General features: G+C 53.8%; 2 protein-coding genes across 3 annotated transcripts in view; one reads left to right on the plus strand and one right to left on the minus strand.

Annotated features, from left to right (window-relative positions):
* LOC125950282 (autophagy-related protein 16-1) overlaps positions 1-22,500 on the minus strand; it is a 633,733-nt gene that overhangs the window by 223,541 nt on the left and 387,692 nt on the right. The gene's annotated exons all lie outside the window — the stretch shown is intronic.
* Positions 1,780-22,500, plus strand: part of LOC125950271 (uncharacterized) — a 28,578-nt gene continuing 7,857 nt past the window's right edge. The window contains exons 1-3 of the mRNA XM_049678106.1: positions 1,780-2,378; positions 2,531-2,691; positions 10,273-10,474. Coding sequence (XP_049534063.1) covers positions 1,996-2,378; positions 2,531-2,691; positions 10,273-10,474 — 746 coding nt within the window. The 5' untranslated portion in view covers positions 1,780-1,995. The remainder of the gene's footprint in view (positions 2,379-2,530; positions 2,692-10,272; positions 10,475-22,500) is intronic.

Here is a 22,500-nt window from a genome sequence, read left to right on the forward strand (position 1 = left end):
CCGCCGCCGCCGTTGAGCCGATCTCGGCAGAATCTCGGCCGCAGGGCTGTTTGCTTTCCGTCTAATGCATCCTCCACCGTCGATGGGACGCTTTACGCGGTGAGCGAACGCATGAAACTACCCGGGAACGGGAACGAAGGGCGATTCGGGCTCCCACAGCATGCCATTCGCCCTGGGTCTTCGCTCCTAACGTCAGCCATAACTGTACGTTCGATGCCGCCAAAGTCCTTTGCTCTACAGGTCAGTGCCCTAGAAAATCACTGGAGGGCGCGAGGAATTGAGCAATCAATTAGAACCGCGCCTGGTGCCGCCAGGTCGCTGTCACATCCATCGGGAGTACGCCCGTTTCCTGGTGTCCACCAACAACCGCCGACCACGTTGCACTCAAATAAATCAATCCTGGCGATCCTGCGTGGCTCGGTTGCCTCCCCTAATTAGACCTTCGTTGGTAGTACACATTCTGGCCTATTCATATATCCATTCACGGCGTGCCAAAAAGGGCGATGGCGGATGGTAGGAAATGCAAATTATGTTCGGCCGCCGTTCACGAACTTGTTAGTGCGCAACGAGAACTGAAAAAAAAGCATACAAAAAGCGGACACGTTGTCAAGAGGGTTCAATGAGAATTCCGTAGTCGAAGGTGTGCGGAATGTACTCACGTTTGCCACGATCACCGTGGCAACCGAGGCGAATTGCCTGATCGAAAAATCGAGGTATCTCATTTTGACGATCTCATACGTGCTGTTTGGTGGCGTGGTTTCGACGACCTTTCAGGACGTTTTGTGGCGCAATCACGAAACAGGTACCAGCGGGAGCGGGTGTTCTCCGTGCCCGTGCACCCAAGTGCCATCTCTCTACACATCACGGAACTGCGATGCATGTGGAATCGGTACTCATATCTATACAGCCCGTTATAGATTTTTGAATAGATCCCACAGACACCGCGAGCTTAAAACACACACCATGGCGCGAAGGCAAAAGCACAACATCACGCGCGTTGCCGCTCGCACTTTGCCAACGATCCCCAGGGACGGGGAGAGGACGCGGTGGTTCAACATTTCCGCATGAGCAAAGATAAATTGGAAAATAACAACATTTTACCGAGTTGTGGGGGGCCGAGGGTCGATTGTGTGGTGACCACGTGAGAGCAGGGCGTGCTGCCATCCAGCATAACGAGCTCGCGTCTGACATGTTTGGCACGCCGTGCGCCACTTGGTTCGCCAACTCGCTATTCTCGTTGCGTGTTTTGTACCGGGACTGGGAGGGAATGGGGGATCGTATATGGGATCGCATTTGTGGTCCATAACATTGAACAAACCCATGACAGCCGGGTGTGTGTTTGTTGGCATCGAGGAATCGAGCTTTGCATAAACTTCATCCTCGAGTATTGCTATCACATAACGCTAAAGCACATAACGGAAAAGACAGCGAAGAAAATATTGATTCCGCCACATGCACTCGATCATCCCGGGCTGGCATCAAATGTGGTCAAATGTTAATTTCGCTCAAGCATCGCATCGCTACACTCATCGATAGAACATCGCCTCCCATAAACAGAACTATTTGTCTGTTGCAATCGATGATACCAACGATAGCCGTTCCTGATTGAAAGCAAATAAACATAAAAAAGGTGCAACAGCTCTTAAAGATGATCGCAACACGTCTGATTGCAATCAATCGGGGTGTTCTAGTTTGTTTGTTACTGATTGTTGGGCTGCTCGATATCAAGCATGTTATGATGCAGACGACATTCTCGTGGGAATTCATATTTCCGCTCGTACTATTCCGGCATAACGCGTCAACCATCATCATCTTCATGTACTGTGTCAAGTGTGTTGACAAATTTAGATCGATAACCGATCGCTGTCCGCCCTCCTTCTCTCTGTGACAGATCCTTTTATATTTCCTTTTGCCCCGGTTATTGATATTTCTTTTCGTTTCTCTCGTTTCAGAGCACAACAACAAAAAAAACACCAGTAAACTATCGAGATCATCATGTTGCCAAGATCGTTAAGTTCCGTGCTGCTGACGTGCCTGCTGTTGGCCTCCTCCCCGAGCATAGACGGTGCCAAGCGGCGTTCGCGGCTCGATCTGCCGATCTCCAAGCCGGCCGATGCACCGCTGGAAGACAATCTGGCCACGGCCTCCGGTTCCGAGCCGGCGTTCGAGCGTGTCGAGGCACCGGCAGCGGTAGCGGCACCACCAGCGGCACCCGCCATCACACCGGTCGCCCCGAATTCAGCGGGCACTTCCGCCGAAACCGAATCGTCGGCGAACGCGAGCGGAAGCGGAAGCTCCGAGAACAGCAGCCAAATGATCGACGAGTACTCGGACGAGGAGTGCGATCCCGATTTTATCGCTTTCGAGCTGGTCACCGGGTAAGGCACCGGGGGTTTGGCGTAGGGTAGTACGGCACTTGCCATCAAGCCATCGCCATTTACTTACCTAAAACGAGATAAAGAGAGAGAAAGAAAAAAGGAATGAAAAAACGATGACATGAGTAACGTTGAGATTCTTCTCCATCTTCCAGATATGTCTTCTCGGCACCGAACAAGCTGCTCGATTCGATGCCGGGAACGCTGATGTTGACCGACTGTCTCGAGGCCTGTCAGAACAATGATTCATGCGCGTCCGTCAACTACGAAACCGGCCTGTGTGTGCTGTTCTCGTCAAACTCGGACAAATTGCCCGGTAAGTTGTCCCAAAAGGCCCAGGCCAATCGGCTTCGCCCGCGGTTTGATCGCTTGATTGCCGATGGAGGCCCGGTTGGTTTCGGGGGTTTGCTCCACCACCAGCAGCAGTAGATCGGGCACCATTTCGGAATCACCTTTCATCTCATCAACAATGGCGCGCAGTTGCTATAGAAACCGTGGCAGCAAACGGAGGAAGCCATGGAAGAAATGACGAAAAAAAAAAACACAACAATCCTCTAGAGACCTCAGCGCAGAGCGCATCTTGGAATGTGGCCGTGGTTTCGAGGCCCGGGGCCGGACATTACACGTTGCATCGAATGATTGATTTCAATCGCAGCGTTCGGACATAGACCCAAGATAGACCGATTGCGCTCTCTTCTTACCCTTTCTTTCCTTCTTTCTGCTGTTTAAGAGGAAGAGGATAGTGGAGTTCAAACTGTGCTCCACGACATTGTACACGCTACGCGATCCCTAAACCCACTACAGATCGCTGTGATGCAGGGGGGGACCCTATCGATCATGCCGCCATCGATCACTAGACTGCCGCTGACATGATTTGATACCCCCCCGGGTGTGCAGCTCGCCCCTCCAGGAAGCGGCGCTGGTGGGCCAGCCCGCGACGATCTTGATCTCGTTCGGCTGATGACCGTAAATGTGGATAAATGATGTCAGAAAGGGGTTAAAGAGATAGTGGCCCCGGTCGATGAAGGTCTAGAATCCGTTCAGGTTCCGTCGGGAACCCTCGGGCAAGAGGGAAGGTGGCTAATCGAAAAGCAATTAACCTGATCAAAATTTAACAATGGAAGGAACAGTAACCGTGCGCGACCACCCATTACGTGGGGGCCATTTAACCCCTTTAATGACCTCACGAGAACAGAGCCAGAGCCTTGCGCCATCAAACGATAAGTACCGAGTAGTTTTTTACACCAACTACTGACGCTGACAACATAACAACTACCCTCCCGGGTCGGTCCCGTGATAAGCATGTTGATGATGTTGATGATGAGGATGATGAGATAGTCAGCCCGGTTAAGGCCAACGAAACAACGAAAGAGAGAACCCCCCCCCCCCCTCACACTGTGTGGGTCCATCAAATCAAATCGCCATATTGTTTTCGCCATCGCGCCCCAGCGGGAATACCGAACAGACAGCAAATTAAAATTTACGACCGATTCCAAAACAACTAAACAACAAGCTAGCCAGCCAGCCAGCCACCCGATAATCTGACCCGAGTCCGATAGCGGCTCCCAGACGACGACGACGACGGAGCTGGGGGAAAGTTCACGCGAGAAGCATTGGGGAAAAGTCGTCTTCCTGCGGAAAGTCTTCCTCAAAACCCGGGCGCGTTCTTTTCATCGTCGTCGTCCTCTGCTGTGTCGTGTGGTCATTAACTGATGCTTCAACACTTCTTCTTTTCAAAACCCCAAAAGCCCCCTGTTCCCATGCGCGATGCGTCCCACTATTCCTCTCCCCCGGCCCGTACCATGAATAGAAAGCCTCGATGGAAAGATGGATTTCGAAAGAACGGCCATTCGGTCGTATATTGCCGGTACGGGAATCGTGATGGCGTTCCGATGGCGACGGCGACGTGACACAGATTCGCCCGGGCACTCCTCGCTCCTCTTCTCCTTCTCCTCTGTTCGCTTTTGGGGGCAACGTTTGCATGCCTTGCTCCTCCTGCGGCCAATAACGGTGTCTTCCCCCCGTTGCTCTCCGTCGCCAGTGGCATCCGTTTCGCTTTCGCTCGATCGGTTGGCACCTTAGCACCGCACTCGAGATCCCGCTGACTCCCTGCCTGGCTGCCTGGCTGGCTGGCTGGCAGATGGTAGATCATAAGTCATCGCAAGCTTCTTCCTTCGGGGCGAACAAGTGTGCATCAAAGCGCGCTCCCCCGGTTGGTTTTTGATTTCTTCCCGGGGGTTTTCACCGCTCTGGAACTCGAGAGCTGCTCCAGGAGGGAGGGAAAGAGAGAGGGAGTTCTTGCGAATAAGCGAAAGTTGTTTGTGATCGTTCCTCCCCTTCCATCCTCGGCGCCCTTTGGCGCTATTCTTTCTCCTGCTGCCAAATCTAACCGCTGCGATGCCTGTCATCATCGCGTCGCGATGGCGTTGCGATGGCGTCGCGAACAAGCGCGAAAGGAAGCCAGCGTGTGCGCCAGTTCGGTGGCGGTGAACCACCACCACGCTGTTGACCATCACACTGGGGCTGGGGATCGCAGGAGCGTGTGTGCGCCTCATAAATTAGCTATTGTGAACCGCCGCTTCACTCTCGTTGGGATCGTGCACCCAGGAGGAGATGCGCCATTGTGCTATCCGCCGCACACAGAGCAAACAAGGGACGACGACGACGACGACGACAAGGGATGCCCGTTGCCATGGGAAACGGTCGTTAGTGTGGTCGGTTGTGGATTCGAGAGCGCACCGTCGTGTGAACAGCATTAGGACGCGCGCGGCTCCACGCGGCACTCTCCACGCGCGGGTCCGATCGGCCAATGATCGGCGATCGTGAACAGTTCGCACGTCTTCTCCCGTTCCGTTTGACCTTTCGAACCGTCAGGAGCAGGCCCCGAGGAACCAGAAGCAGCAGCAGCAGCAGCAACAGCAGCAAAGACAAAACAAACAAACGCGGGATAATAAAATTGTATCTCACCGTTGATATCGGCCGGGCGGGGGGAGGGGGTGGCTCTGGCAGGAATGCGATACCAGTGGCTGGCTGTTCATGCCACGGGGGGGGGGGGGGTTCACTGACCCCCCCCCCCTACACTCCATCCCTTTCCGGATGGCTTCTGACAGATACTAATAAATACAAAAAAAAATCCCGATCATACCACTTCTTCGGTCATAAATTATGATCACCCCGTGTGTGTGTGTGTGTGTGTTTGTGTGTGTTTTTGCCACTATCCTGACATGTGTGTGGCATCCGCATGGCCACGTTCCACGTTGGTGGTACTGTTGCTGCTCCTCGTCAGATCGATCGTTTCGAATGTGGCGTGTGATTTATGTGGGGTGAACCCCATGGGGAGAACACACACACACACGCACAGACACGTTACTGCTTCTGTTACGATCGCCGTACGCCGTGGAACCCGGCGGGTGGTACTCGCGATCGCGTCTCTCGTTAGCAACCGAGCAACCGCACACATCGCGAGATCCGTCGGGATCTGGTGCGCGATGACAACGCCGCAGACAGCGGTGGCCAGTTGGCGGCGGCGGCCGCAAGGATTATTTCTTATGAAAACGATCCGGCCAAGCGAACCGGACCGATACCCGTTTTATGATCCTAATTAAGCGATACATACCACACACTGACACACACACATACGCTCGTGCAGGGCTAGCATAAATCAACCGGTCATATACCGGGGGACACGGGATTGAGTGACCGGACCGGAGGAGCAGCGATTGTCAGCCAATTGGTGCCTAGCGATGGGAGGTTTCTACTCGTCGTCGAAGGGTTGTTGTGTGAGGTTGTCGTTAGAATGCTCGACACCACCACCACGGTGGTTGGTTGCCATCTTTCAATCGTTGATCGATCGACGGTGCAACAAGCGAGCGGCCGCCTTGTTTGATGTGCCCTTGCCCCCGCCCGAGGAGCAGCAGGAAGCCTCGACAGGAGACAGTTGCATGCTGACTTGTGTTTTGCAATACTTACAACCACCTGCGCTACTGTATCCGGAATAATGCGGAACGCGGGAAAGGGGGGTTTAAATTCAATTATCCGCTACCGATCGGACGGCACGCTGTTTTCGCTCGCGATGATCACGCAAGGTGCATTGCAATGCACGTATCTTGCACCTTTCGGACTCTGTGTGTGTCCTCTCGTTCGTGGTTCGTGTCGCGAACAGGAAACACAACAACCAAGAGCGAAGCGCCGAAGAGGTTGTAGTAAGTTGGTGCATATCGCGGTCAACATCGATCGTGCACCGCAGCAGGAAGTGTTGCTTCCTTCCTTTCGATGCATACTTCGATCAATAATTAATAATTTCTAATTAATCTCACCAATCGCAATCACGCAATATGCGCAACCAATGCACACTTGGATGTGTTGCTCGACGGGCATAGTATGCAAATCCGTTCGTTCATCCGTTCCGACGGCATCTGTCAAAACAGTGTCGCAGTGTCAGCAGACCGCTTGAGTTTGAGTGCTTGAGTCACGAGATCGTCTTGATTTCAGACCGCAAACGAACAATGGCAGACGGCAGCACAGAACAGGGAGCCGCGCGGCCGGCAGAACGAGAATGGCTACTCTACTTGCTACTGCGCGGCCTCCGCCTGCACTGCTTGGATTGATTTCCTCTCGACCACGAAACCGGACGCGGAACGCTGCGCCGCGTTGGGAAATTGAAATGTTATCTCCATTTTGCTGTCACACTGCACCCTGTCACCAGATCAGAAAACAAAGCGATCCTGTAGCCGGCAGGCATCACACACACACACAAACACCGGGAGAAACAGTTCGTGATCGGTAGGCTGTAGAACATAAATAAAAATTGGACCGCCAGCCAGCTCAAAAATCCCGCGCCTTGCAGGGCGGTCCTGCAAAGCGGCGGAAGAACGCGCCGCGATCGATCGTGATTGTGCATATATAGTGCACATTCCCGGCCCAGTGTACCGGCCAAACGTTCTGACCGATCTCGACGGTTGACCCACGAAGCGGCGTGATCCGGGGAGCTTCGCACGGTTCCAAGCTCTGGTGGGCCGCAGATCGTGAGTCTTTTCTACTGGCCGCTGCTTCTGCTAGTCCCCCGGTTTGTTTGGTTTGTTGCTGCTAACTGGTTCAGCTGCCTGGGGCGGGCGCGATTGTCAAAAGATGGGTTCACAGTCACCAGGGAACGATCGCGTACAATACCGGTCCTATGTCCTATTTTCAGTCTGGCCACTCCACTGTTCACTCATTATAAGGGGCACCCACCACCACCATCGTTGGCCGTTTGGGTTTGTGAAGAGTGAAAGCACCGCAAAGCACGGCGGAAAAGCTGCTACCTTCACACCAGCAGCCGGCTTCTCGTCCTCGTCCGTGCCCTTTAATCGAATCGCAGCGAGCATCGAGCGCATTTTCCCAAGGCGCACTGGCACTGGCACTGAGCGTGGCCGGATGCCTATCGAGAAGATCGAGGCGTGTGCTGCGATGCACTGCGATGCCCTTCATTCCCTCACCTCCATCGGGTGGACCGTGGCAGCTAAACGGAGGGAGAAACATGAATTCATAATTTATTTACCAACCGGTCCCCTGAAATCGTGGACACCTCCAGGGGGCCCCCGGTTTCCGTTCCGGTGGTTCTCGTTCCGCGAGTCTTATCCGACCGGTACATGACCCCTGGGCGACTCACTGAGCACACTTAATCAAATGAGGATAATGGAATCGGTCTAACAGCCTCCTTGGTTGGTTGGTTGGTTGGTTGCTTGGTTACCCTAACTCGTGCTTCCGGTGGTTACCATTCGCACACACATACATACAGTCCCTCTCTTCCGCGCTAGATGTCCGTTTCGCGATCTACGTAGCCTTCTACGCGCGCAGCCAAAGGCTAACGATCGTTCAATCGGCGTCTGCTGCGTTGTGTTGTGTTGTGTAAAAACACGAGGAAAGAAACACGAAGGTTGAAACATTTCGATCGAGCATGTCTCTATTAACATCAAAGACCTTTTTCCCCTGCCCCGCTTCCTGTCCTGTCCGCACATCAATCAGACAACATAAAATGCGAAAGCGATTCGTCACAGTTTTGCGGCGGCCTGGAGCAGCGCACGCGGGATTAATTGCAAACAACGCGATTTGTGTGCAGTGCAACGGAAAAACGAAACGGAATCCATCCTCCTTTTGCACGATATGCACGATACCCAACGGAAGGATAATCAAATCGTTTGCTCCATAAAACACTCCCCAACACTCGCTGCGCTGCGCCTTCCCTTTACCGGCACGATCATGGCGGCGCTGCAGAAGTTCATTCATAAACGCACTCAGACTCCGCGACTCCGCGAAGAGCGGTGATCGCGCGCCGTTCATTTACACCGCGAACCGGCGGCGGCATCGACACAAGCACGAACAGCGCGGCGGCACACAGCCACAACAACTAGACAACAACTAACAACTATCAAATTACCGCTAATAATACCTCATCTCGGCCCTCAAACCCCCGCTTCGGCCCTTTACCAGCAGCAGTGCCGTCGATCTGGTCGCGAGATCGACGCCGCAATCTTGAAGCTTGAAGAGCGGCGCGGTTTGAAGGATTCGCGCAGAACTCCGCTGGCCGAGGGCAGCATACCATCTCCCTATCCCTGTGTATGTGTCTGTGCATCCTTCCCCTCGAGATATTGTTTCATAAACGCGCGCGCGCTCACCAGAACGATAATGAAATGGCTGATTAAAGGGAGGGTTGCTGCTGCTGAGGCTGATGCTGCATCCTTTTTCCGTCTCTCTCTCTCTCTCGAGGGCGGCAACTGATCGACCCATTGGACCGCTCGGCAGAACGTGCAATTGCATACATGAGAAGGCATCGGTAATAATGCTCTGATCCATTATTAAAATACAATACCCCTGGCCGCTGGCTGGCAGGCGGCTACAATAACAGCAGCAGCAGCAGCAGCAACTGCAGCAGCAGCTACTTACGACCAGAGCTTTGGGCGCTCCAGGTGCCGCCACCAATTGATTCCACGCTTCATTCTACGACTGTGCACCGGAGGGTGTTATCACTTCCCGGACAGCAGCAGGAGCAGCAGCAGGAGCATCGGTTCAATTGCTACTTTGAAATCTGGCACACAAACCAACCGGTGGCCACAGCACACGCCAACGAATGGCCCGCCGGTGGGCCGACTGGTTTGAAAATGGTAGCCGCGTCCTGGGGCTCTCTCTCTCTCCCTTTCGCGTTTCGTTCTCCTTCTCCTTTGATTGATCGGACCGATTCTTTGAGCGGATCAATCAGACGGATGGGACGGTTACGCACGACACGATCGCCGCTCAAATGGCCGCCGCATTGGCGCACAATGGCCTGAAAAGGTCAAACACAGCCCACGAAAGGACGTTCCAATCATGTTGCTTTCGTTCCATCAAACCCCAGGGCAGTGCGTGCCCCCCACCGCGGGAGAGGGGTTTCGATTACTGACGATTGCTGGCAAAATGGCACATATGGCCAAGGGAACGCATTAGAAAGTGTTGCACGAGAGGTACGCGCGCGCGCGTAACAAATCGAACGCTCAATTGCCGCACGGAGCCGGTGTGTGTGTGTCCGAGTCATCGTCGTTTTCTTGATTGAAAGTAAGATCCGCCCAACGCCCAAAGTCACTTTCTTCACTTCAGGAAGGGAACCGCACCCTTCGGAGTCTGCGGTCTGGGATAAGATCGCGTTCTGGCGTCGTCAATGGGGAGCGAGAGTGAAAGAGACTCGAACGCAGCAGACACTGTGCATGTGTGTGCACGCGTCGAAAGGGAAACCAACCGGGGGTGGGAAAAGCGCGTCAAGTGGCCACTCGTCAACAGCCTGTCCTACAATAGCATTAATATTCAAATATCCGATCCCCGATCGATTGTTCGATTCAACAATTAACAGCTTTTCTTCACTCTCTCTTCTCATGTCTCTCTCTGTCAGGTGCCCTCACCAAGTCCCAGTTCCCGGTGTTCACGATCTACGCCCAAAAGTCCTGCCTGAAGCTGCGCCCGTGTGAGCGTGCGTGGTGCATCGACCGGGTGCAGGGCTACCGGCTGAACGGACACGTCAAGCGCACGGCACAGGTCGTGTCGCGCCGCGACTGCATCGAGATGTGCCTCGGAGAGAACGAATTCACCTGCCGGTAAGTTGTCAGAAAAGTGTCAGAATATTAACTCACGGCGAGATGGGGAAAGCATTAAAATCAATGACAGCAACACTATTGTGTCAGAGAGTCGCTGCTGGAGTGGTGCTAGTTGGAAATGGTTGGAGGGCACATCCCATCCCCATCACTCAGGGGATTAATAAGCTCGACATCACCTCAACTGATGAATGATAATCGGTCTCCGTGGCCGCAAACTTTAATCATCCACCGGCCAGCGAGAGAGAGAAAAGGGTTCCCCAGTTGAGCAATTTATTAAACCAAACAAGAACACAATATTGTTGCCAGTGCTCCAGATCCTAGGGACCAAGGATCGTTTTGAAATTCGATACGCATTCTCTACGGGGTCTCCTCCGGGGTTCCAAAAACCGGATCTTAACCACCAGCAGCAGCTTTTCCAGTAAAACCCAAACGCGATACGCTCCCGAATCCGCGGTGCTGGCAGGGTTAAGCCAATTAGAATTCCATTAACCAACAGCTTAGTGATACCGAAGCAGCATCGGCGTCGAGCGTCTCTGTGGTCTCCCCTTCAAGGTCACGCAGGTCAAGATAGCTTTCCGTTTAACCCCGGACCTCGGGGCTTTTGGAGCTGACGACGATGACGTCTAAACACTCCATTTAGTGCCCCGAACATTTCGTGATTAACGTTGAGTCATCGCTCTCGTTAGCTAAAACTCCCGATTGATCGACACGGACATCCTCCCTCTCCCCTCAAACCAAGGGAGGGTCAAGAGGGTGGTGCGTGGAAGTTCAAAGTTTGTTTTTCGGTTAGCATTCCCGGAGCATCTCGAGTTTTAGTCAAAATCTTTCATCAGGATCGAGTCTAGGCAGGCGATGGCTGGCTAGGTAGAAGAAGAAGAAGAACAAGAAGACACTCTCGCACTCTCGCTGCTCGCTTCTCGCTTATTTGACTGCGCCTGCTACGATACTCTCGGGGGGCCATTGTTTTCCGCGGGGTGGAGCAAACGGATATGAACCCAAATCGACTCGACTGGCGGCTCGATGACTTTCAGTATGCCCCGGCCTAGCATGGCCTGGCGTGCGCATCGCGCGCACTCAATTGAATTCGTGTTCCTCTCTGCCTTCTCCTCCATCTCATACATTGTGTGTCCAGCATCGCGACCGCCAAGATGCCCCTTTTTGATTTCCCGATTCCCGATGCTCACGCTTTGTTCTCGACCTCACTCACTCACGTCGAGAGGGGTTAGAACCACCGTCGGCCACCGTCTTTATTCCTTGGCAGCCACACCGTGCGCCAGCATTGACAGCAGCAGCAGCAGCAGCAGCAGCAGCGCGGCTGTGTTTAGGTGTTGCACGATCATCGGGATGCCTCATTAAGGATCGGGTAATTTTGCAGCGATGACCGCACCCACCCCCCCAATGGCATAATGGCGTATGCGAAATGCGCTTCACCTATAATTATTAGAATATGATGTGCCTCAAGAGCACACGATGCAACAACGCGATGCGCGCCATCTTTGCTCGATCATGACACTGTCGTCGTCGTTGCCGTTGCTGCTGTTGCCGCTACCTTGCCTGGTTTCGATGCGATCGTTAGCAACATTCTCAGTTGACCCTCTCCTCCCAGGGTCCCGGCGGCACAGGAAGCCAGAATCCTCGCTCATTCGCGCTAATAACTCATCCATGCCGCATCAGGTTAAACACGCTCGACATAAAATGATGTGCACCCACCCTTTCAACCTCGCTCCATTCCAGGCCCGCCACTAGAACGCTTCTTGTTTATTTGTTTTCCGGAGAACAAGACGCGACGAGCGCGACCGCGACGCGAGCGCATGACGATGATGGCCAGCCAGGGGCCAGCAATTTGCGAACAAAGTAACAAGTGTCGACACACGCTGGGCAAGAGATTGGCCCCGGCAATGGCATTGGCATTGGCATTGCGCTGCTGCTGCTGCTGCTGCTGTGGATTAGCGGCTGTCGATCCTGTCAATTGGCGGAGCCGTAATTTCGATTTCCAGCCCTCATCAAGCAGCAGGGTATTACCGTAAGGGTGCAGCCGTAATCCAAATCGATTTTCCCAAGGCATCGGCATCGGCACCGTTAAAAGGGTGCGAAAGGGGAAGGGCGGGCGGGCACTGCACTAATCAAGGTTGTGGGCACTTGATTCTTGACACGACGCCCCAGCTGCAGCAGCAGCAGCAGCTCTTCAACGTTTCAACGTTTGAAGTCCCGTTCGGTGATTATATCCTTCGAAGAGTGTGCATTCGACACATAAAGAGACAGAGAGAGCTGCTTCCCAGGTGTGTCTCCGTCACTGTGTGTGTGTGTGTGGCACTGCAGATACCAGGGCGATTCGGGCTCGGGCGATCGATGAATAATTCATTGTCCTTTCGGGGGTGCGCGCGCAATCGTTTCGTGCACCGGATTCGTGCCGCATTTATGCTGATGAAGGCCACGAGAAAGCCGCAATCGTGTGATGAAGATCCATTGCACCCCCTCCCCCCAGCGTGGTGTGTCCGGGACACCGGGGCTCCGGGGAGGCGTGTGTGAGATTGTCGTGATTCTTCCGAAAAAGGGACCCCCCACCCCGGGACCCGTGTGATGCTAGTGACACACTTCCGTTTTGTGTCGCGAACGCGGCCAAGAAGGGCGATAGAAGAAAGGTCCCGCCCGTGGTCGGTACCGTGGTTGTGGTTGTTGTGGTAAACGGTGCATCCCTTACGAGTGTGTTCTTAATGAGCGCCATTAACGACCCCTTTTCGTAGTTAAGCTATTTCCGAGCACAAGTAGGCGGTGCGCGAGCGTTTGATGGTCACAACATCCAAGACACACACGCGACATACACACACACACTCGGTGGTGTCTTCCCCACGGGGTATGTAAATCGCGGTTCACGTCCACGAACTACGAACGGTGCCCGAAATTGTCAACCGTCTGGCGCGTTAATTGGAAAGAAGTGACTCGATTCGATGTTCTAAACGAGGTCCCTGGTGCTGCTGAGAACAGCCAAACACCCTTCCCAGGTGCGATTAACTCAGCTCGCTGGCTAGCTAGTCAGCAGACCGGCAGCAGCTAGAACGGTTCTCGACCTGTGCGATGATCTCGGTACGTTGGTTGTTTTCGTTCGCCCCGAAATGGCCACACGACGATCACCATGCTCATCATGCTCGATCGCCTTTCAGGACCAGTGGAGCGCAAACTGCGCCGTTGAGGCCACAACTTTCCCGTTCGTTTATTAGAAACCAGACCCGAGAGAACGAGAACATTTCGCTTCAAAAAAGATTAGAAAGATAGACACGAGCATCACTACCACTAGTGCCAAGACTAGAACACGAGGGAACGCTCTCTGTGTTCCCCGGCCCTCTGTCTAGCGGTTCCTGGCATCATAAAACTTAAATTTTATCATCATTTTTATAGAGAAATCATGACCATTGCCGCACCGCAGCACACCACACCAGTGGTCTAGTGTTCCCAGGTGCTGGTGTTTATGCTCGCGTTGGCTCGCCCATTCGACCGTCAACACGACCGGGAACGAGAAAGCGAAAGACAATTCCGTGCCACGACGGGCGACGGCGACGGTTCGATGGTTCTCGGATCGACTTCCTGTCGATCGAACGGGTGAAAGGGGATGGAGGGGATGCCGTTTTGCTCGCTTCCTGGAGCTGCAGACGCTGGAGAAAATAAAAGTAAATCTTCGTGGTGGTGGTGGTGGAGTGGTTGGTGGCGGTGGGTCACTTGATCAACCTTTTTGCACCGAACCGAGCGTTCTGGAGTTCTGGTTGATGCCTGGATCGTGCTGGCTGGCTGGCTGGCTGGGCTTTTGTGCGATCGTGTTCTATCGAGACCGACGGAAGTGGCCATGTCCACACACACACACACACACGCGCGCGCGCGAAAAGAACGTTCTCGGAATCTCGATTTTCATCCTGTGATCGGAGCGAGCATCCAACACGCTATGATCACCACGAGGATCACATACTCCCCTTTCCTCTCTCTCTCTCTTTTCCTTTCTCTCTCTCTCTCTCTCTCTCTCTCTCTTCCTCTCCTTTTTATTCCCCCACCCTTGGAGTGAATTTATTGTTATGATTAGAACCGAAACAACTGAACCGTTTACACTAACAACATCGGATATTGCTACCATTAAGCAGCATTTCCTTCCCTCCTCCCCCTTGTTGATCATCTCAAGCACACACCCTGGATCTACCACCCCGCAAAACGATCCTCTCAATCCTTTGCACCGCAAGATTCTCGGTTGATCGTTCGGAAGCATCGAACATCGACGACGCCACGGCGCGATCATGATGATCTCCCGGGTTCACGTCGGCTGTTGCCACCACCGACACGGCCACCAAGGATCCACCACCAAGGAACCAATCAACCGGGATGGTCGGGTTCAGCTCTCCGCTATGCTGCTGCTGCTGCCGCTGCTGTTGAAGTGATTTGATCTTTCACACAGAAGCATAAAAAGATCGCAAACGTGTGTGCTCGTCGTCGTCGTCGTCGTCGTTCTGGATGCGGCTACCGTTACAGAAGGTGGCCTCGTTCACCCCGAAAAAAAAACCCCTCGACCCCTCTCGGGATCGGGTGGAATGTGGTGTGGGACAAACGTGTCCGGGGGACCACAGAAGAAAAAGCGGGAAAAGGGATTCGGTTTCAGGTCGCTTCTGCTTCGGTCGATCTGGTGGTCAGTTGTCGATGGTTCGAAAGGGTCATTCCCCCGCCTGACTCCTGCCGCGCACGTGTGTGTGTGTGATTGCTCGAGATTCTCGAAAAACGGACTCCCCGGGGTGGGGAAATAAAGCAAGGAAGGAAAACACTCTCTCGGGAGCGTCTTGTACACGCGCCATCGGAGGCTGCCACTGACGTTCGAATGGACTACAAGCTTCGATTCGTCGTCGTCGTCGCCTGCTTTGCCGTTCGAGAGTCTGCTGATGAGAGAAAACACACCACACAGCAGGCGTGTGTGTGTTTGTCGCTCGCGCTCACGCTAAACAATCGCAACAGTTGCCCTTTTATGTAATTTCTGTCAACTTGATCACTTTTTATGCAAATAAACTACGGTTACCGGTTACGTACTGTTAGCGGTGGTGGTGGTGAAGCAGGGAGGACGACGAAGAGTGCTAAAACATGCTCTCTGTCTCTGGAACGAACGGGCGTTGGATCAGGTTGTATCCAGGACCAGGACTAGGCTGGCTGGACCACGTCGTTATGAGAGGCCCGGTGAGGGTTAGGTGCGGATTGTCGCATTAAGCGTTTCCCCACCTCCTGCCTGCCCGTCTGGTCCTGGGCCCGTAGAGCTCGTCGAGGCTACCTCGTTGTCTTGTTTAACGCTCGGAGTAGAAGTAGGTGCTACCGCTACAACAGCAACTACTACAACAACCAATCTCATTATATTCATTCACCCGCAAAGCGGTTCGCGCCCGTGTCCGTGTCGGTGATGTCACGACGAAAGGGTGGTGGCAGTGGTAGTGGTGGAGAAGGGTGCATTTAACGATGCTCTGGCTCCGGTGCGCAGCCATCGCACCACGATGGCAATTCCAACGGGAGCAGCAGCGTCACAAATGGCACTCCAGAGTTTAGAAAAGGAGGAAGGAGGAGAAGAAAGAGGTGGGCGCGAACTATGCTGAGACTTCAGTCCCCCTCCCCCCTTGGACACAGCAATTAACGCCACACGCACCCGTGGCCGTGGCCCTCCGTCTAAACGATCGTTTGGATCTGACAAAACGTTTTCGCATCAATTTGCGGCGTCTCGGTCGCTTTAGTCGTTGTGGGTCGTGGCGCGGCCGGACGTAAAGACATCTCTCTCTCCTCTGCAAGCTGCACACTGCACTTGCAGCAGAGGCCCACAACGGCTGCGCCAATATTTATCTTCAGTTTTCGCTCTAAACCCCCACGCGGTGGTCGCTATGCGGCGTTCCCCAACGGAACGCCGCTGGAACCGCTACAGCAGACACAGAGAGACAGCCAGACCGATAGACAGACAGACAGACAGACGGACAGACGGACCGGGTCTTGCCGGTACGGTAAAAGCGGACCGATAATCTGCAGACACGGAAGCTCGCGCGCGCACATTGGCGCTAGACGGCGGCGGCGACGGCGGCTTCGCGGAGCAAACCAGAGCAAAGCAATAAGCATAAATTCTTTAATTTCACAAAACTGCTCCCGGGGTGGCGTTCTTGCACTCGCTGGAAGGCACCGGGACGCTGTCTGTCTCGTCTAGTCTGTTTGTCCCCGATGTGGGCACTCCTTCGGTGTGAGTGTGTTGTTCTCTGCAGCAGCAGGAGCAACACTGATTGCGGTTGATGATGGACTGATAGAAATGTTTTTCAAACACTCGATCAGCAGCCAGCTGCTGCTCAGAGTGAAGTCGCTAGAATGAGGTCTTGTGGTATTGTGTGTTCGTCGTAGTGTGTTTGCACACCACCTTCAGCAGGTGCAGCGACCGGTGTGAAGTGAACTCCAAATACCGAAGGCGATCGAAAACCGACTGAAAACAGAACCACCTTTCGCTGCATCACGATCCTTCTCCACTCAATTACTCGATTGCATCACCAGCACTGCCGGCTATTAGCATAAGCATTAACATTGTATGCAAATCGCTTATTCTAATCTCATTCCCCCAGTATCGGTGGCGCAGAGCCTGCTGGGATCGAAATAGAAATCAAATTATCCAGCTCACTAGATCCAGCACGCTCCGTGCTGTTCCTCTCATCGATGTTCCTCTTTTGGGTCTGGGTCTCGGTTTGCCCGACTGACCAACTCCCTCTGCCTGCCAGCCGAGGGTTAATGCCGTTTGCCGTTAACCGCACCGTGCAGTAGCGCACAGACAGCGGCTCAGTCGGATCTCATCGCTATAGGCGACCGATCAAATTCAGAGCCAGACATTTATGCAAAAACTCCGGGGTCCCCGTGCCGACACACACACACACACACACACAGCTCCACAGAAACCGCGCCGTCATTCCGATGGCCTGAGACTCGATTAAATCAAATCGAATCAACCGATCGGTCGTCCTCCCGCCGGTCGGCCTTCATCATCATCATTAGCGTCGTCGTCGTCGCCGTCGTTGTTGCGATCCGACACAATTGATTGTGGTCGGTGCGGTCCACGCGGTCGGGCGTTGGATGGCGCCATCATCGTCGTCGAAGGGCACTCAAAACCACACCTCTCGGGCGATGCCAGGGTGGGCGCGCGGCCACTTATCCTCCTGCCTTATCTCACTCGCTTTCCAAATTAGTTGGAGACCGAGCCACAGGGAACTCCTGCAGATGCACTAGCCAGATCGTAATGGAACGGAACGGAAGGTTACTACATCGGCGACCCGATTCCTGACCAAACACAGAGACCATGGCCAGCTTTCTCTCCCTCTCTTTCTCTCTCTCTCCCTCTCTTTCTCTCTCTCTCCCTCTCTCTCGCACAAACACAAACAGGCGATACGGCTTGATTGCAGAAATAATCTAGAAAATTAGCCCAATCTGCAGCCTCCGATATGCTCGCCTGTGCGCCTCGAGCTGTCTTTGCTTCCACTGGCCACAGTGGCGGCGGCAACGGCAGCCAGAGTGTAAAACTGATCGGAACTGATTAGGAAACCGAGCAGCGGATCCGATCCCTACCATCGCCACCCATCGGTAAATCGATTATCGAATGTCCAAACATACATCTTCCCCCGGGCTTACCCTCGGTGTGTTTGATTAACGGTCAGCAAACGATGGCCAATTGAGAGGCCCCCCCTCAAGGGGTCCCCCCGTTGGTCGCTTGGTCGACATGGCAACACTTTCCACGAGCGCACGAGCCAGCCAGCAACAGGCAACTAGATTGCGAGTACCGGAGTTGTATCAGGTGGTGATGGTAATCGCAGCAACCACGATCTAGGGCACAATTAATATCGAAAACATGGGGCCCCGAAGACCGAGGAGCAACGTCCCCATCTGGATGTCTATTTGTTTTGTTTTTTTTTTAAGTGAAAATTCTATTTTTCCCCGGGAAGATGAGAGGATCATGTTACGATACAGTGTGCGACATTCGCTTGTTGGTCACGATTCATCTCCGGTGGTACCCGTGAGATTTTGTCATGCACATGCTCATGTGCGTGAGAGAAACATACCATTGTCCCAGGCCTCCTCCTTCTCCTCCTCCTTCCCTTCTCGGAAACCTGGATCCAGGACGTTCCAAATTAAAGCTGACTCTAACAGCCGCCATAGTGTGCCGCCAGCAACCCGTCGTGTCGTCTCACACATTAAACGCTCAGAACGAACGGTTCTCTGGCGCTCTGGCCAATGGGAACGACGTTCGACGCGACGCAACACGTCCGCGCGAGGTCCAGAAAGTCTCGGATCTCCCCCCACGGATGGACAATAGAATGCGCCGCTGAAGAATCGCGACTGTGTGCGCGCGCACACACAGTAATTAATACCCATCCCACACACCTTCTTCCCGGCGTGCATCTCACGATTTCAACAGCGACAACGAGCACGCGAGGAAGAGAGATTGTGGCCCGGTGTGTGTGTGTGTGCTAAATAATATAGAATTAGTGTGCGTTTATTAATTGGCAGAAAATTAATTATCGTATCTGTGCAGAGAGTGCGGAGTAACACCACGGCGGGGGCCAACACCACGACGCGGAGTCTTTCCCTTCTCAGCTCGCTCGCTCTCTCGGTGGAGGCGCAGAATCACTGCCCTGAGGGGCCAAATGGTTTAGGGCTGCTGCATGCTCAGCCTCTGGTTCCCGTAAAATGTACCGTTCTTGCCAAGGAGCCTGGCCGGGGGCCTGTTTCACGGTTCTAATTACCGGCCAATCGGTCTGCGAGTTGCGCGAGAAACGGTTCTAGCGGTGGTGGCGGCGCTTGGCGCATGTTTTTTCTAGGTCAAACGGGCGTTGCGCGTTGCGCGTTGTCCTCGGACACCATGGGACCATGCATGGGAAATTCCCACCCACCGCACCACACGAGGTAGGTAGGAGTAGTTGAATTGGCAGCTGCTAGCAGCTGCTGGCCGAACGAGATACCGCTGGATGGCCTCTGATACGAGCGGCGCATCCATCGGCATACGGAATGTACGGAAGGAGAAAGTCTAATTAATTTACTTGCTTGGCGCAGGAAAGTCCAATAACAAAAAACCGGCCGCGCTACAAAAGCCTCTGTGTGTGTGTGTGTGTGTGTGTACGCCGGCTGGTTCCCTGGTGTGCGAGTGTCGAAAGCTATCATAACGAGCTGTCACAATGACCACCCTAATACTGATATGCTGATCGTGACTGCGGAGACCACATCACCTATGGCCGGTCTGTTGATGCAGATAAACTGTCAATCGATTCGCAACACGCGCTGCTGGAGCACGATCCCGGAGGAAGGGGAGAGGAGACCCCCGACGGTGTCTCCATTGCGTGACCATCGACCGGATGGATGGATCCTCGAAGAGAATGCTGAAACCGCCAAAGGTGAATCCCTGCGGTGAGGCAGACTCATATCCCGGGAGAGGTTTGCCACGCCATAAATCATGTTCCACTATGTCGATCTGTCGATCGATCGGTCACAGTAGCTCCCGTTTAATAATGGACGCCTCCGCGGCATCCTTGGGTTCCCCTTTCAGATGATAATGGCATCGGAAACTACGGAATGTTGAGGAGTGTTCTTCAGTAATTGAAGGATTTATTATCGCACGTTGAGCGCCAGCGTCTTCTCTTGAGGGCTTCGCCATTAACATAGAAGCGTCGTGTGCCGCGATGCTCTGACGCTATGACAAGTGCACGAAGGCCGGAATGTACCATTTATTTATCAATCGTCGAAAACACGGTGCCAATTGTCGTCAGCACGATCTCAAAGTGATCATGCTCGTAAGAGTACAAACATTGCGACCTTGCTTCAGGCTCTGCATTCCAGTTTCCAGAAGAGATAATCGTGTCACGCGGCTAACTGTAAACACAGCGGAACAGGTAGCAGCAGCAGCAACACCGTAAATACACTACACGTAACACTTTGCGCGGCATTCCGGCTCCCTTTCCGGATTTGGATCTTCGGTCGCGTCGAATTGCCTCGATCGCAACGGGAGCATAGCAAGGGAGCATAGGCGAACATACGAAAACGGACGCGACGTTGAAAGAGAAGGTGTTAATGGAAGCGAATCCGAAGTGAGGCCCGGCCAGGCCGGCTCATCCGATGTTACTCACCCCTCGCCGTTAACACATTTATCTCTCGTTGCTCGCGGGCGGGCCCTTCTTCGGGTGGCTCCTCGAAACAGCAACGATCTCAACATCATTTTCGATTGACCCAATTACTGCGCCAACCGCATATAGGTGGCTCCCTGAAGAGGTTTCCTCAGGTTGTTCCCTGGACTGTGCTGGGCTGGGAGGGCTCGTACGCCCCAAGGCCTTTTGATTACTCAATTACAATTATTCATTATTTATGCTGTGTTATTTGCGGCTCGGTAGCGCAAACACCTTCCTCTCCATGGCAGCAGCAGCAGTAGCAGTAGCAGAAAGCGCTGTCGGCGAATGGCCTCGTTGGTTAGGCAGCGGTACCACCTCCTCTTTGCTGCGCGCAAAGCTCCACTCGAGACCGCATCTCGCGTTGCAGAAGCAGCAGCAGCAGCAGCAGCAGAAGAACAGTTGCAGTCAGTCAGTTAATCAGCCTCGCTTCAGAGGCTTTATCCCGGCCCCTAGGAACCACTAGGATTAGTGGCCCACGGGCACACACACACACTGATAGAACTTGACGCTCCCAGCTTCAGCCGCCTTTCCACCAGACACACATTCCCATCACTGCTAATGATAATGCGGTGCGCGGTGTCTGTAGGTGTTTCGTGAATTAATTAGTGCCCATCGACGTCACAATCGTCTGAACACGCGCGGACACCTGTACATCCTCTCCGTAATCAAGGCAATTACGTGCTCCTCCGAGCGACTGAGGATGAGCACCTGTCCTCGCGAGCATAATTGGATTCTTAGGGAGTGGTCTCTTGGCGCTGACGAGATTTATAGTGTCACATCACAGCCGCGCGGTGCACTGCGATGCAACATCAAATTTCCACTTGGGTTCTTGGAAGCAAACCAACCATGCACCACCGTCGCCGACCAAAGCAGGCGAAGCTGCTGCAAAAACCAAAGCAAAGCAAAGAAAAGTTCGTGTTTTGTGTCTCACCACTCGATGCCATGCTGTTGATGGGTAAAGATGGTTTCTATCTTAATCGTCTTAAATCACCTGTTCACGGGAAGCAGCATGGAAGGTGCACGGCGGAGCACCTTCGTCGAACCTTCAACACAACAATCCGCACATCGCTGTCGCCAGCGCCTAATGTGAATGTTGACCTTTTGCGCGTGATTCCCCGCTTTTGACATTTGCATTAATTATGTCCACGGCGAAGCTTATGGACCGACCTGCGAGAAGGAAAAAGCATCCCCCCTCCCTTTCCCCTCTTCCCCGTGCACCACCCAGTCATCGGGGTTTTCGGGACCATTCATCTTCCACGTACCGTTAACCACGAGTGCGCCACCAGCCTCCGTGTCGTGGCGGCCAAACGCCGAGGCGCCGCCGACAACGATGTGCATGCTTGTGTGGTGATCGGAAAGAAGCGGCCGCCCAACATAAGTGACATTTCGACCATAAATCCCCTTGGCGCAGGCACACACACTGCTGCGATGATGCTCGGTTCTGCGCGCCGCTTGCCGTCGACTCAATTAACTCCGAGGCGCAGACTCCGAGGCAGTAACTACGAAAAGGTACTGCTGCGATCGCGAACGATCTTAGATTACGGAACACATTACATCTGCTGCGCGACGCGAGCGGCACGTTCCTCCTCTGCACGGTCTTCTCCGGTCTGTGGTGGTCGGTCTCCATGCTCGCCATGTTCAAACCCACTGGCGGTAGACCGATAAGCAACCGATAAGCATCAAACAGGGTGCGCATCAAACAAGCGCCTTCGAGTTAGATCGCTGTCGAGAATGGCGGCCCGCGATCACAACCTCACCGCCGCCGGGTTGAGGATCACGACGACGCGTTGCACGGTTACACATTCCTAAATTACTTCAATCACTCGGACACGACACAGGACACGC

The sequence above is a fragment of the Anopheles darlingi genome, chromosome 2 (assembly GCF_943734745.1).
Source record: "Anopheles darlingi chromosome 2, idAnoDarlMG_H_01, whole genome shotgun sequence".
NCBI lineage: Eukaryota > Metazoa > Arthropoda > Insecta > Diptera > Culicidae > Anopheles > Anopheles darlingi.